Consider the following 15,421-nt stretch of genomic DNA (forward strand, 5'->3'; position numbering starts at 1 on the left):
ACGCAGATTATAACACAAGAATGGGAGAGAGCGGGGATACCTTTCTCCCCATCTCCTGTCTTTAAAAAGATGTTTCCTGTTGCTGACTCCATTAAAGAGTCATGGCAGATGGTCCTTAAGGTGGAAGGGGCTATTTCCTCTCTGGCTAAGAGGACTACTATTCCTATTGAGGATAGCTGCTCCTTAAAGGATCCTATGGACAAGAAGCTGGAGGCTTATTTAAAGAAAATATATGTTCATCAAGGTCTCCAATGGCAACCTGCAGTGTGTATTGCCACTGTGACTAGTGTGGCAGCCTATTGGTTCGACACCATGTCCGACTTTCTTCAGGCAGAGACTCCCTTAGAGGAAATCCAAGACAGGATTAAGGCTCATCTAAGTCCAAGCTTTTGGTGATTTGTAAGACCTTGTTTGGACCCAGTCTGACAGAAATTATTTCTGATATCATGGGTGGTAAAGTGTCTTTTCTTCCACAAGATAAGTAGAATAAACCGAAAGGACGTCAGAATAATTTTCGTTCCTTTCGTACCTTCAGAGGAAAGTCTTCTCCTTCATCTTCCAAGCAGGATCAGTCCAAGTCGACTTGGAAATCCAGTCAGTCTTGGAACAAGGGAAAGCAATCAAGGAAACCCACAGCTGAATCTAAATCAGAATGAAGGGTTTGACCCCGATCCGGAATTGGATCAAGTGGGGGGCAGACTTTCTCAGTTTCTCAAGCATGGATACGAGATGTCCCAGATCCCTGGGCTGTGGACATAGTATCTCAGGGTTACCATTTGGAATTCAAGACCTTTCCTCCCAGGGGGAGGTTCCACCTCTCAAGATTATCTGCAGACCAGAAAAAAGGGAGGCGTTCTTCAAATGTGTACTGGATCTTTCCTCCCTGGGAGTGATAGTTTCAGTTCCAGTACAGGAACAGGGGCTAGGTTTCTATTCCAATCTGTCTGTGGTTCCCAAGAAAGAGGGAATTTTCCGTCCTATTCTAGACCTGAAGTGTCTCAAGTTTCTCAGAGTATCGTCCTTCAATATGGAAACTATACGTTCTATTCTTCCGTTAGTGCAAGAGGGTCAGTTCATGACGACTATAGAACTAAAGGATGCGTACCTTCATGTTCCTATTCACAAGGATCATCACAAATTTCTGAGATTTGTCTTTCTGGAAAACACTTTCAGTTTGTGGCTCTTCCGTTTGGCCTTGCCACAGCTCCCAGAATTTTCTCAAAGGTTCTGGGGGCTCTTTTGGCAGTCATCCGGTCTCTGGGAATTGCAGTAGCGCCCTATCTGGATGACATATTGGTCCAGGCGCAATATTTTCAACAAGTAGAATCTCGCACATAGATATTGTTGTCTTTTCTTCGATCTTATGGATGGAAAGTGAATCTGGAAAAGAGCTCCCTTATTCCAGCTACAAGGGTAGTCTTCCTAGGGATCATAATTAGACTCTCTATCGATGAAAATTTTTCTGACAGAGGGCAGGAGAGCCAAAATTATTTCCTCTTGCCTCTCTCTACGGTCTACGGTTCGGCCATCAGTGGCTCAATGTATGGAGGTAATTGTTCTGATGGTGGCTTCCATGGACATCATTCCTTTTGCTTGATTCCATTTGAGAGCTCTTCAGTTGTGCATGCTCAGTCAATGGAACAGGAATCGTGCAGATCTGTTTCAGAGGATAGCTCTAGATCAGTCGACAAAGGACTCTCTCCCGTGGAGGTTTTCTCAGGAAAATCTGTCTCAGAGCACATGCTTTCGGAGACCATGTTGGGAGATTGTGACCACGGATGCCAGCCTGCGGGGGCTGGGGAGCAGTCTGGGACTCGTTAAGGGTGCAGGAACTATGGACTCGGGAGGAGTCTGATCTTCCCATAAACATTTTGGAGTTGAGAACGATTTACAATGCTCTGATGGCTTGGCCTCAGTTGTCCTTAGCCCGGTTCATCAGGTTCCAGTCGGGCAATATCACTTCAGTGGCTTACATCAACCACCAGGGAGGAAGTCAGAGTTCCTTAGCCATCAAGGAGGTGGTTCGGATTGTTCAGTGGGGCAGAAGCTACAATTGCTGTCTATCTGCCATCCACATTCCAGGAGTGGACAACTGGGAAGCGGACTTCCTGAGCAGACAGACCTTTCATCCCGGGGAGTGGGCACTCCATCCGAAGGTGTTTTCCAACTTAACCCTCAGATGAGGGGTCCCGGAACTGGATCTGATGCCGTCTTGGCAGAACACCAAGCTTTCAAGGTACGGTTTAAGGTCAAGAGATCCACAGGCCACTCTGATAGATGCTCTTCCGGTTCCATGGAATTTCAGACTGGCATAACTGTTTCCTCCATTTGTGCTCCTTCCACTAGTCATTGCTCGAATCAAACAGGAGAGATCATTGGTGATTCTCATAGCTCCTGTGTGGCCTTTGCAGGATCTGGTATGCAGACCTAGTAGAGATGTCATCTCTCCCACCTTGGAGTTTGCCTCTGAGGAAGGACCTGTTAAATCAGGGTCCATTTCTTCATCCAAATCTCGTTTCTCTGAAGCTGACTGCTTGGAGATTGAACGTTTAGTTCTGTCTAAGCATGGGTTTTTTGAGTCGGTCATTGAGACCATGATTCAGGCTTGTAAGCTTGTTACTATAAAGATTTACCATAAGATATGGCGTAAATATCTTTATTGGTGTGAATCCAAGGGCTACTCTTAGAGTAGGGTTAGGATTCCTAGGTTTTTGTCTTTTCTCCAGGAAGGTCTGGACAAGGGTTTATCAGCCAGCACTCTGGAAGGTCAGATTTCAGCTTTATTTTGTTGCAAAAACGTCTGGCGGATGTGCTGGATGTGCAATCTTTTTGTCAGGCCTTGGTCAGAATCAGGCCTGTGTTTAAGTCTGTTGCTCCTCCTTGGAGCCTTAATCTTGTTCTTAAAGTTTTGCAGCAGGCTCAGTTTGAGCCATTGCATTCCATTGATATTAAGTTCTTATTTTGGAAAGTTTTGTTTCTTATGGCTATCTCTTCTGCTTCGGATAGAAATATTAATCAGGAAATTGTTGTTCCTTCGCTATGTCCTAATCCTTCTTCTCATAAGGAATGTTTGTTGCAAAACCTGGATTTTATGCGTGCTCTAAAATTCTATCCACAGGCGACTATGGATTTTTGCCAGTCCTCTGACCTGTTTGTTGCTTTTCTGGAAAACGTAAAGGTCAGAAGGCTACTGCTACTTCTCTTTCTTTCTGGTTGAGAAGTATTATTCGTTTGGCTTATGAGGCTGCTGGTCAGCAGCCTCCTGAGAGAATTACTGCTCATTCCACAAGTGCTGTCCCCTCCTCTTGGGCTTTTAAAAATGAAGCTTCTGTGGAGCAGATTTGCAAGGCTGCAACTTGTTCCTCTCTGCATACTTTTTCCAAGTTTTACAAATTTGATACTTTTGCCTCGGCTGAGGATTCTTTTGGGAGAAAGGTTCTTCAAGCGGTGGTGCCTTCTGTTTAGGTCTGCCTGTCTTGTCCCTCACTAGTCATCTGTGTCCTCTAGCTTGGGTATTGGTTTTTAACAGTAATTGATGACGTTGTGGGCTCACCATATCTTAGGAAAGAAAACAAAATGTATGCTTTCCTGATAAATTTATTTATTTACAGATATGGTGAGTCCACGACCCCGCCCTTTTTTTATTTTTTAAGACAGTTATTTTTTTGACTAAGCCTCAGGCACCTCTACACCTTTGTGTTACTCCTTTTTCTCCATTACCCTTCGGTCGAATGACTGGGGTTTGTGGGAAGGGAAGTGATACTTAACAGTTTGACTGTGGTGCTCTTTGCCTCCTCCTGCTGGCCAGGAGTGATATTCCCAACAGTAATTGATGACGTTGTGGACTCACCATATCTGGAAATAAATACATTTATCAGGTAAGCATACATTTTGTTTTTTCACACACTTTGGGTTTCTTCCTTGTGCTGGTTGTAAAAGCTTCTCTGGGATCCTTTGAGCTCAGAAATATCAGACATGCTTGGCTTTGCCATATGCTTTTTGGTTATTGCAAGGCCACTAATTGCAGCTGCGCACAACATTTCTGAAATTCCTGGCAGTGAAAGGGTTAATTGGTTAGCTGGTAAGGGTAATAGTATTGTAATGTAGGAATTACCCTCCCACCTCTCTGATTCCTACTTGATCCCCTCCCCCAAACACTCCTCACCACCATCTTAGGTACTGGCCGACAGTCTGCCAGTATGCAGTTTAGGTTTTGTTTCTTTCTTTAAATATTTATTTATTTATTTATTTTTGCAGTGTAGGGATCCCTCCTCAACCCTCCCACCTCCCTGATCCAAACAGCTCTCTAACCCTCCCCCTCCCACTAACAGCAGCCATCTTAGGTAAGGGCCTCTTTATATATATATATATATATATATATATATATATATATATATATATATATATATATATATATAATATTCAGTTTATATTTATTTTATTTCTTTATTGATATTTTTTTTCTGTAGTGTAGGGGGTCCCCATAACCATTCACACCAACCCTCCCCGTGATTGTTTTGGGCCCGCTCTGATTTCCCTTTCCTGTAGTGTTGCAACCCATCCCTTCCTCTCTTTTCAAAACTTAGTTTCTATAGTGTAGGGTTCCCCCCACCTGCCTCCAGCCTCCCCTCTTGCACCAATGGATAATCGTTACAGACAGTGACACAAACAGTGTCACTGTCTGTAACGATCTGGCTTCATATGTTAATGGAGCACTGATTGCACTTCGTTACCATATGATGGCAGATGCCCGAGCCCACAAGCAGCAACATGTTGGATGTAGATCTACTTTATGCGGTATGCTGGGCTTTGTACCGCTTGATGTATATCTACGTCTGATTGGGCTAAATTGGGTTAAAGTTTTTTTTTTTTTTTTTTTTTTTTTTATTAAAGATTGCCTTTTAAATACATATCTATAATACATGTATAAATTTATCTCATATATTATGTCCCTGTATTTGCAGTGTATTGCCAGAATTTTGCCCCGAATTTTAAGGAGAGCGAAATGAATGTCATTGCAGCCGACATGTGCACCAATGCCCGTAGAGTGCGTAAACGTTGGCTTCCCAAAATAAAGTCCATGCTCCCTGAGGGAGTGGAGATGTACCGCTCTGTAATGGGCGCAACAACAGCTGGCATCCCCTTGGAGTCTGAATTTCAGCCAAGCCCTGCACAGGCATTTGAGCAAAGAATCTATGCAGAGCGCAGAAACGATTCTAGCGCTATAGTATCTTTGAGAACTAACACTGCAAATATTGACCTCACAAATGCATCCAATGCTCCGTTTGAACAGAGCCAAGAAGCAGAAGGCGCAACGGGATCCGTCATCCAGGAGGTAGGTGGCACAGATACCTTGGCATCGGAAACCCAGAGCAGTCCAGCTCAACCCTTCGAACAAGATAGCAGCACTACTAGCCGTCCAGAAACCCCAGTGAGAAGACAAGATGCTACGTATGGTGGGACTTTATAAATAGAAGAGCAGACAAAACACAAATTGTGACTCATAAGGGATGTGTTATACTAAAGCTGCTTGCATGCATAACTAATACGAAACAAATGTGATCAGCCACTTACCTTCAGAACTGCTACTGTTGCCTGAAAACAATGTGATTTTTATTCTGCTTGTATTTAAAAAAAAAAAAAAACGAAACAATTTATGAAGGAAATAATCGCATTCGTTATACTGTAAATGAATAGGTCAGAAGTGGCCTACTTAGGAAAATAATGGGCTCCTTTTTAATATAACAGAATTTACTCTATAAAATAACAGCTTTCATTAATTTTTTATCTTATGGACTAGTTACATCAAATGCTCATTTACAAGCACGTCTAAAATAATCTGTCAGCATTGTGTTCATTAACATATTCATGGGAAAAAAATATTTTGCGTTTGTTAAACGTTTGCAGGGCGCTAAAGGCGATCAAGGGATTTCCTAAGAAGTTTTCATCTTTGGACAGACAGCAGGTTAGTGGTTTGGATTTAATGGTATGACCGTCATGTGACGCTAATATATTTTTATTGGACAAAGTCCAGTTGAATCAGTTGTTGAAGCTTCTCCCAAGCTACTGAATTAAAGTTAAGATTATTTTTATATGACTTCAGAGATAATAGTGGTTTAAAGTATCTACAATGGGTTTTGTAGCCAAGAATATATCTAGAAAGTCTCTGTAGAGCTCTATTACGGGAGAGCACAGTTCTCCATGCTCTGATAAGTCCTTCTTAGAACGTTGGCAACTTTTGTTTACTTTATTTCAGAACTTTTAAGATTTTTCTAAAGGTATAAATATTGTGTCCACTACTGGATCCCTTAAAATGCACTTTTACCAAATTTTAGTCCTTGAGGTATTTCAACACGTGTGCCAAGCATGGATTTAATGATCCAATCAAAGGTTAACTTTTGAATAGTTCTTCCACAGCTCAAATTCTTTTATGTGGATTCTGTACCTTTTTATGATATGATAATATAAATATCATTAATTTCTTCAAAGGGTCTAGAATGTTTGTGTAATAGAGCTCTGGACTTTATATATTTCTAGGTTTCCACTTGTGTCTCAAAGTTGGGTTTTCTCTAGTGTAGAGCACAACCTGAGACATGGAGGTTTAAAATGTTCAGCTGGGCACATATAGATTGTAGAATTCAACTGGAATCAACTCTGAGACACAAATATTTATTTTTGACTTTAGTTGTAAAAACTACATAAGTCATGCAGAGTCAAGTTTCAGCTTTGGCCTACTAGATTATGGAATGCCACCAGGGTTCTATAGATTCAAGTTCAATTCTTATACCGTACAGATTGTACCAAGGTACCTTGGTCATACATATATATATATTCTATCTTTTTTTTTCTATCATGCAAATACTGTAGTTTACACAAGAGGGGGTTGCAAAATATATGAAGCATTGTAAATAATTCTGTCCCTTTTGCTTTTCTCAAAGTTACTGAGCACAATATTTCACTCAATAATCAATTAGTATGAGCACTTTTTTTTTTTTTTTTTTTTTTTTACAAAAAAGCACTGTATGGATATATATATGTGTGTGTATGTGTGTGTATATATATATATATATATATATATATATATATATATATATATATACACACACACTCCAGGGTCTTATAAAGTTTACAACAGTACCTGGGGTCAGTTCTCAACTTGGGTCTTCTAGATTGTAGAATACAACTCGGGCTATGTAGAATCTAGTTCTCATCTTGAATCTAGTTGATTCTGCAATTCAATTTGTGCCTTGGCTTGGGCATCCAGTTTTGTATCATAAATAAAAATAATTTCAATTGATTGTCCTTTGCAGGTGAACACTAAATTAATGTACAATTTTTCCATTTATAGAAGATTAGGTATTTAAATTACTTTATTTAATTTTTTTCTTTTCGAAAAAGTATTGTAGATACAGATATACAAAACCACATTATGGTATGTGGCTAAACTAAATCATAAACCCTGTTGTTACCTCTCAACCTATTGGTTGTTATAATCCTTGTGGTATTTTTTTTACTTAACAGAATGTGTTGTATATTTGTATGTAAACCCAACAAAACAGATTCCAAATATTACCATATATTTTAGGAAAAGTTATTTTTGCTTATTGCCCAATATATCCACAAAGAGTAGTATTTGTCCAACCTATGCTTTGAGCAAATTCTCTGTTTGCCACAAGAGAAATCGATATTAGAAGGATGGGCAGTATTCCTAATACAATTAATCCTTATTTATAATAAGTGGACTTTTAATTTGTTATTAAAGAGAATTCAGCTGTCCATAGATATAGAATGTTATTTACGTAACAGTATATAGGCTAAATTCAAGTAGTTAAAAGGAGAGAATATAGAATTAAAAAAATATGAAGAACAATATAGAAAGATGCATTTTTCACAAAGGACCAAAACATACTTGTATTGGAGTAGCAAATAGGTGTGAATAGACACTTTTCTTGATCTTAAAGGGACACTGAACCCAAATTTTTTTATTTTGTGATTCAGATAGAGCATGCAATTTTAAACAACTTTCTAATTTACTCCTATTATCAATTTTTCTTTGTTCTCTTGCTATCTTTATTTGAAAAAGAAGGCATCTAAGCTAAGGAGCCAGCCAATTTTTGGTTCAGACGCTGGATAGCACTTGTTTATTGGTGGGTAAATTTATCCACCAATCAACCCAGGTTGTTCACCAAAAATGGTCCGGCATCTAAACTTACATTCTTGCTTTTCAAATACAGATTCCAAGAGAATGAAGAAAATGTGATAATAGGAGTAAATTAGAAAGTTGCTTAGAATTGCATGCTCTATCTGAATCACTAAATAAACATTTTGGGTTCAGTGTCCCTTTAAAGGGACATGAAACCCAAAATGTTTCTTTCTTGATTTATATAGAGCACACAATTTTAAACAAATTTCCAGTTTACTTTTATTATCAATTATTCTCTTAGTATCCTTTATTGAAGGAGCTGAACAAATTGGTGAGGCAAATAATAAGGGGTTTATATGTGCAGCCACCAATCGGCAGCTAATTGGGGCTCCTCAGCCTACTTAGATATAGTTTTCAACAAAGAATACCAAGAGAAAAAAAGCAAATTAGATATAATTCAATTGGGAAGTTTTTTAAAATTGTATTTCATGTTTGTATGATGTAATACCATTTGTAAGAGACTTTTGGAATATATATATATTTGTTCTCTAAAAGTTACACACTTGCATTCCTTACAAATGAGATCTGCCTTGGAATTTAGGTACTACTGCACCCTATATAGGAGAATCTGATATTATGTAAAGCAAGAACGAAATAAGTAATATGGTAAATATTTACTGTTGTCTCCCAAACCTTTTATCTGATTTGCATTTTTTTATGTGTTTATCTTTTTTTAATACACAAAAAATGACAGCATACAGTTTGTAGGCGGTCTGTTAAATGGACAGTAAACACATTGACATTTGTATATACAATGTTTAGTTATGCATATAAACAATATATTTGCATTGTTTATTTTGCCCCCTTTTCATGTAAGTTAGCTTTGAAAATGCATTAAAAAATGTTCTTAGAATTTGAAATGCACCCTGCTGACTCATCAAGGCTAACTCTAGTACATATCTGTCCCTAATATATATATATATATATATATATATATATATATATACACACACATACATATATATGGCTTTATCAGATAACAGCAGCAAAACAATGCACTTTATACTAACATAATTTGGTTGGCTTTGTTGTCTGCAGATTAAAGCCCAGATTGGCTCTTCCAAATAAGGCAAATGGTGAGTGAAGTTTAGCCACTGAAATTTAACTGCTTTAAAAAAGTATGTTAATTTGTATTGAAAATGTTTAGACTTGGCTGATGTGTTATTTTATAGAAACGCAACAGAAATGACTTGTAATTACAAGGTGTTTGCTGTCCCTTTAAATCAAAAACGGCCAGAAAACCATCAAGTTGTGATCTGTGCTTTTCAACTACAAAATGCCAACAGCAGACTCTTCCTGTCAGTACTGCGGGTATATTGAGCTATGCAGATGATGACTACTTTATTGGTTGCCAAGAGTGCAGCTCTGCCTGGTGACTGCCCGGTTACATGTAGACTTGTGCACAAGCTAGGAGGACCAATGTGTTATAGGTTAGAAATGTACTGACTTACTGTCAGTTGGATAACAAACCCTTTGCTGCTCTAGGAATTGAGAAAGTATTAGGGCAGACATCCTCATCATCCAGAGGTTTTTGAACTACATTTCCCATGATGCTCATCCAACATATCAGGGAAATGTAGTTCCGAAACCTATGAAGAGCCATGTTTGAAGATGTCTGTATTAGGGCATAACTGTGAACCCTAGTGAGGTGTCTTTAAAAGGGTATAGACATGATTTCTGCAGGGTTTAAATGCATGATTAGTAATAACATTTATATATAAAAAATATATATAAGGGAGTTGGTTGTCAAAACTAAACTTTCGTTATTCAGATAGAATTATTTTTGTTTATTTGTGTAACATTATTACAAATTGTGCATGCCCCTAAGCCTACTTCAGTATTTTCTCAACTACGTTCCTCAATTACCCCTAACAGGCCAGGTTTTCATTATAGCTGAACTAGAACACAGGTAAAATAATCAGCTGATAGCTGAGGGCAGGTTACTGTTCAGCTGGTGCACTAGTTCATATATAATGAAAACCTGGCATGTTAGGGGTATTTGAGACCACGGTTAAGAAACACTGCTCTAATGGGGGAAAAAATGTTTAACAAAGGATTCCAAGAAAAATAGTATTGTTTGAAGAAGTAAATTGGACTTTTTTAATTTATTTTTTTTTCAACTCAGATGCTCTATCCGTGAAAGTTTAAAAGAAATTGCAACCTACATTTTTTTCTTACATGGTACAGATAGAGAATACAATTTTAAATAACTTTACAATTTACTTCTGTTATCAAACGTGCTTCTTTCTCTTTGTATCCTTTGTTGAAAAGCATACCTAGGTAAGCTCAGAAGCAGTAATGCACTACTGGCAGCTAGCTGAGCAAAAGACAAGAGGTACATATGTGACATATTCTATCTGAATAAATAAATGTTTAATTCTGACTTTACTGTTCCTTTAGATTTAACTCCTATGTCCTTTGGTTTTTATGTTAAACTGTTATGACAAGCATGTAACTATGATGCTTAGTTTTGTGGCTCTAGCTTTGTAGTATATTTAATTTGCACCCCTGGATTCTATCTTAAAGTGAATGTAAATTTTGATGCTAAAGTGCCCGGTTTTTAAAAATTTGATTAAAAACAGGGGCACTTTAATTCATCAAAATTTACATTTCACTCCTGTTGTGAAAAAAACCTTACCTTTTAATCTTGACAGCAGCTCCAGCTTTCTCCGGTCGTCGCAAGCCATTTCTGACGTCAGAAATTATAGATAGGCCATCCTCCAATAACGGCTTCCCCTCGGGGGAATCAGTATCTGATTCAACGCCATGATTGAAGGAAGCCTGATTCATCATTTTAGACCCAGGAAGAGGCTTTGCGACGGGTGGAGGAAGCTGGAGCGGCTGTCAAAATTAAAAGGTAAGTTTATTTTTTCACAACAAGAGTGAAATGTAAATTTTGATGAGTTAAAGTGCCCCTGTTTTTAATCAAATTTTTTAAAAAACGGGTACTTTAGCATCAAAATTTACATTCACTTTAAAAAGAAGTAAAAAATAAATAAATAAAAAAAAATCACTTTCCTTATGTCAGCATGAAATCCTCCATCATTGTCAAACTTGGATGGTATAATTTTAAAAGAAAATGGTTAGAGGCAGCTCCCATAGTGATAAAAAAATAGCCATTAAAGTATTTTCTCATTTTTCATTATCTAGTAAGTAAAGACACTTGTTCTCAAACTATATTCCCCCTTGTCATCAGCCACAGAGAGATAAGTGGTGTTTAAGCTCTACAAAATAAATCAGTTCAAACTGTATATCAGTTTTGTTTTTTATAATATGTATTTATTTATTTATTTATTTTAAGTAAACAAAAAGAAAATGTTCCTGTCTTGGCTGTAGGAGGTGCCCTTTATAGTCAATGATAATTATTCAGAAGTACACTGCTATATTTGTTTCCTAAATTTTAGCAGTTTAAAAGTTACCTCCTTTGTCAGCAACTTTTATAACACATTTAAATTCTGAGTTTTCTTATGCATGAAAGAATGTTGTGAGTACAATTTCCTTTTTAAGTTTCAATAGGGACAGTCCCGCATTTTCTGGGGCTATTAGGAATCTATGTAATACACTTTCTTTGAGTCATAAAATATCTGTTTTTTTGTGTACAAACTTGCATTTACACCCTGCGTAACCTGTGGTTACAATGTCTTTTTTTTTTTTATAAAATATTTTGTGATTTTGTAAATGAAACCATTTGCAAATATAAATTATCATCCTTTTGCAGCAAAGGATTGAAACATTAGGCACAATTTTTAGATGTTGTTATGAACTGGGAAATGGGGTACAGTCTTTTGTACACCTTGTGATTGGTTCCTGCAGTGCAGGTAATATCAATGTTGTATATTAGAAAATGTAAAAAAAAAAAGCAAAGCTGTTTTTAACAACAGCTTCTAAACACTGAGAAAAGCACTTATTGTGGGGAAATTGTTTGCATGTATTTTCATTTGAACATAATCTGTGAACCAATTGGGGTTTCATAAAATGTCCTTCAATGTTAAAAATAGTTCTGCTTTTAAAGAGACATTGTAGTGAACAAAATGATATGCTCCGAGTCATTTTATCGCTTTTAAAGGGACAGTGTACACCTTAGTCATCTTAAGGTCTTACCTTAGTTTACGCTGCAAATAGCCCTCCTGCCCCCTTTCTATATTGTGCAGAAGGAACAGTAAAAAGTTTTTTGGGGCCAGTTTCAAATGGCTGTCAAACTCTGCCCACTGATGACATCACGATCTGGGCTGCATCTAGGCACTCTGCTGAATACCATTGACAGTCTGTTGAATCCAACTAGTGAGCCTTTTGTGATTGGATGCCATATGCAGCTCAGATCATGATATCATCAGTGGGCGGAGCTTGGCAGCCATTTCAAAGGGACCAGAAACACTATTTATTTTAAAATAACTTTTTTACCATTCCTGCTGCATAATATAGAAAAGGTGCAGGAGGCTATTTGATGCTTAATTTAAGGTAAGAATTTAAGATTACCAGGGTGTAGACTGTCCCTTTAAGGTCATTCTTTGCAACCCCAAATGTTAAAATGGTCTATACTATTTTGGACCATTTAAAATAAAAACGAAAACTGATATTTGCACAGAATATGTTGAAATATATATATAGCTATATATAAAATAAATAACTACTTAGAATTAAAGAGAAGATCCAGCACCTTGCACAGAAATAAAATCTACAAAAACAAAATAAAAAAAGTACAAAATATATATTTTTTATTTAGCTCATTTCTTCCTGTATATATATTTTTTTGGTTTAGGAAAGCGAGATTTCTAGGGAAATTATAATGTGAATGGAAAAGGGGTTCCTTTTATCTTTTTTTTTAGATGAGAGCAGGTATTTTGCACTAATGTGTCTGTATGTAAAGGATTCAATGTTTTGAAAATCAGTGTGGATAATTTCTATTCTATAGAGAGGATAATTAAAAAAAAATGCAGAAAGTTGTTTGAGTTGTTAAATGTACGGAGAATGTGGGAAAAGTCTTTTTTGGATCTTACGGGGCTTTCCTGAGTGCCTTAGGATATTTTTTTCTTAATATTCCATAAAGAAACTGTAAAATCCCTATTTTGTCCATTGATTCTTCCTGTTATGAAGGGATAAGGGGACACGTACAATTACCCTGGTGTTTACAACAGATGTATAAATACCGAAATGTGCGCAGTATTTGTTTGCAACTACTACTTATGCCTGACTGTTAGCAATATTTAAGATCTGCATGATAAATGAAGCACCTTGTTCTTAAACGTTAAAAAAAAAGATTGTAAAACTTACTATTAAACACGCAGTAAACAAAACGCTCTTCTTTTTTTTCCCCTGTAGCTTAAATTTCAAACGCACTTAAGTACACATTACTCTTTGTTTGATTGTTGTGCTGCATTATTAAAACAAAAAAAGGACAGTATGACCTTGGTTTCACAGTGTCTCCTTCTCTAAATATGTCTAGTGGAGCCAATAAATAAAAAACCCAAATAATAATAATGTTCTCGAATGTTTTGTGAAAGAGGTTGATTCAGACACAAATGTTGGTGCAGCATTTTTTTTAATAGAATATGAGCTGTGTTTGTTTTTTGCAGCAGTGGATATGTGTGCCAAGATTTTAGCTGTTCACTTTTAAGAAGACAGATTTGCACTTCAAACACTTAAAGTCATATTACACCGTGCACTGCTGACTTGGTAATATTGTTAGTTTTAGAATGTATAAGTCAGTATGACATCAAAGGGAGTTTCGAAGGGTTGGAGCTACTTGGTTTTATTTTGAAACCAAAGTGATTTTTGGTATTAACCCATTGGCTTTTAGTTTAATCCCTCTTTGGTAGCCAGTAGGTTAAACCATAATGTATTTAAACAAAAACAAACAAAAAAAAATCAGATTGTTGCAAAATAAACCCAAAAAACAATATCAATTTCCTCTGAACTGAATCTTGCATGACTAATTTATATATCGTTCTACTGTTTCTCCTCTTTTAAGCTCATGATGAAATTTGCTCTTTAAAAAAGAGTTTTGGTTTTTGCAACTCCCGGAAATTTTCAAATTAAAGAAAAGTTGCTAAGAAATTCGTCTTTTGTTTGTTTGTTTTTTGAAGGGCCATGAAACTTGCATAACAAATGGGATTGTTTGACAGTAGCATATTTTTTAACCTTTGATATATACTTTGAAATAAATTGAAAAATACATATGTTTTTGCTGCATGCACACTAAGCACGTGCTTGACAATAACTTGAGTGCAGAAGGTGTACACACCGATAACTCTCACTATACGCTCCAATCTCAGCAGTAGGCAAATTTTACAAGGTTCCAATCTTAGATGAAACATATGTCAAAAATATATACATACAGTTGTATGGTACCCCTGACAATTTCCATGATTTTCATTTATAAATAATTGGGTGTTTGGATCAGCAATTTCATTTTGAGCTATCAAATAACTGAAGGACACAGTAATAATTCTAATAATTCAGTAGTGAAATGAGGTTTATTGGATTAACAGAAAATGTGCAATATGCATCCAAACGAAATTAGACAGGTGCATAAATGTGGGCACCCTTGTCATTTTGTTGATTTGAATACCTGTAACTACCTAGCACTGATTAAATGGAACACACAATTGGTTTGGTGAGCCCATTAAGCCTTGAACCTCATAGACAGGTGCATCCAATCATGAGAAAAGGTATTTAAGGTGGCCAATTGCAAGTTGTTGTTCTCTTTGACTCTCCTTTGAAGAGTGGCAGCATGGGGGCCTCAAAACAACTCTTAAATGACCTGAAAACAAACATTGTTCAACATTATGGTTTAGGGGAAGGCTACAAAAAGCTATTGCAGAGATTTAAGCTGTCAGTGTCCACTGTGAGGAACATAGTGAGGAAATGGAAGACCACAGGCACAGTTCTTGTTAAGGCCAGAAGTGGCAGGCCAAGTAAAATATCGGAGAGGCAAAGGGAAAGGATGGTGAGAACGGTCAAAAACAGCCCACAGACCACCTCCAAAGACCTACAACATCATCTTGCTGCAGATGGTGTCACTGTGCATTGTTCAACAATTCAGTGCACTTTGCACAAGGAGGAACTGTATGGGAGATGTCATGGATACCAGGCTGCAAGGGTTAAACCCCTAGCCCCTATAACGTCACCCCTGCTGTTATCTAGTCTAGGTGTGAAGTGTCTTTCTGTTATTGTGTGAGTCATCCATTGTCCTTTTGTAAGTCAGGATTTGATTAGAAT

At 37.1% G+C, this 15,421-nt stretch overlaps 1 protein-coding gene across 1 annotated transcript in view; it reads left to right on the forward strand.

The window, feature by feature from the left end:
- The window catches only part of NACC2 (NACC family member 2), an 87,388-nt gene extending 80,584 nt beyond the window's left edge, over positions 1–6,804 (forward strand). The window contains exon 7 of the mRNA XM_053695507.1: positions 4,965–6,804. Coding sequence (XP_053551482.1) covers positions 4,965–5,470 — 506 coding nt within the window. The 3' untranslated portion in view covers positions 5,471–6,804. The remainder of the gene's footprint in view (positions 1–4,964) is intronic.
- The last annotated feature ends 8,617 nt before the right edge of the window (positions 6,805–15,421 follow it).

Source organism: Bombina bombina, chromosome 12 (genome assembly GCF_027579735.1).
Source record: "Bombina bombina isolate aBomBom1 chromosome 12, aBomBom1.pri, whole genome shotgun sequence".
In the NCBI taxonomy this organism is placed as follows: domain Eukaryota; kingdom Metazoa; phylum Chordata; class Amphibia; order Anura; family Bombinatoridae; genus Bombina; species Bombina bombina.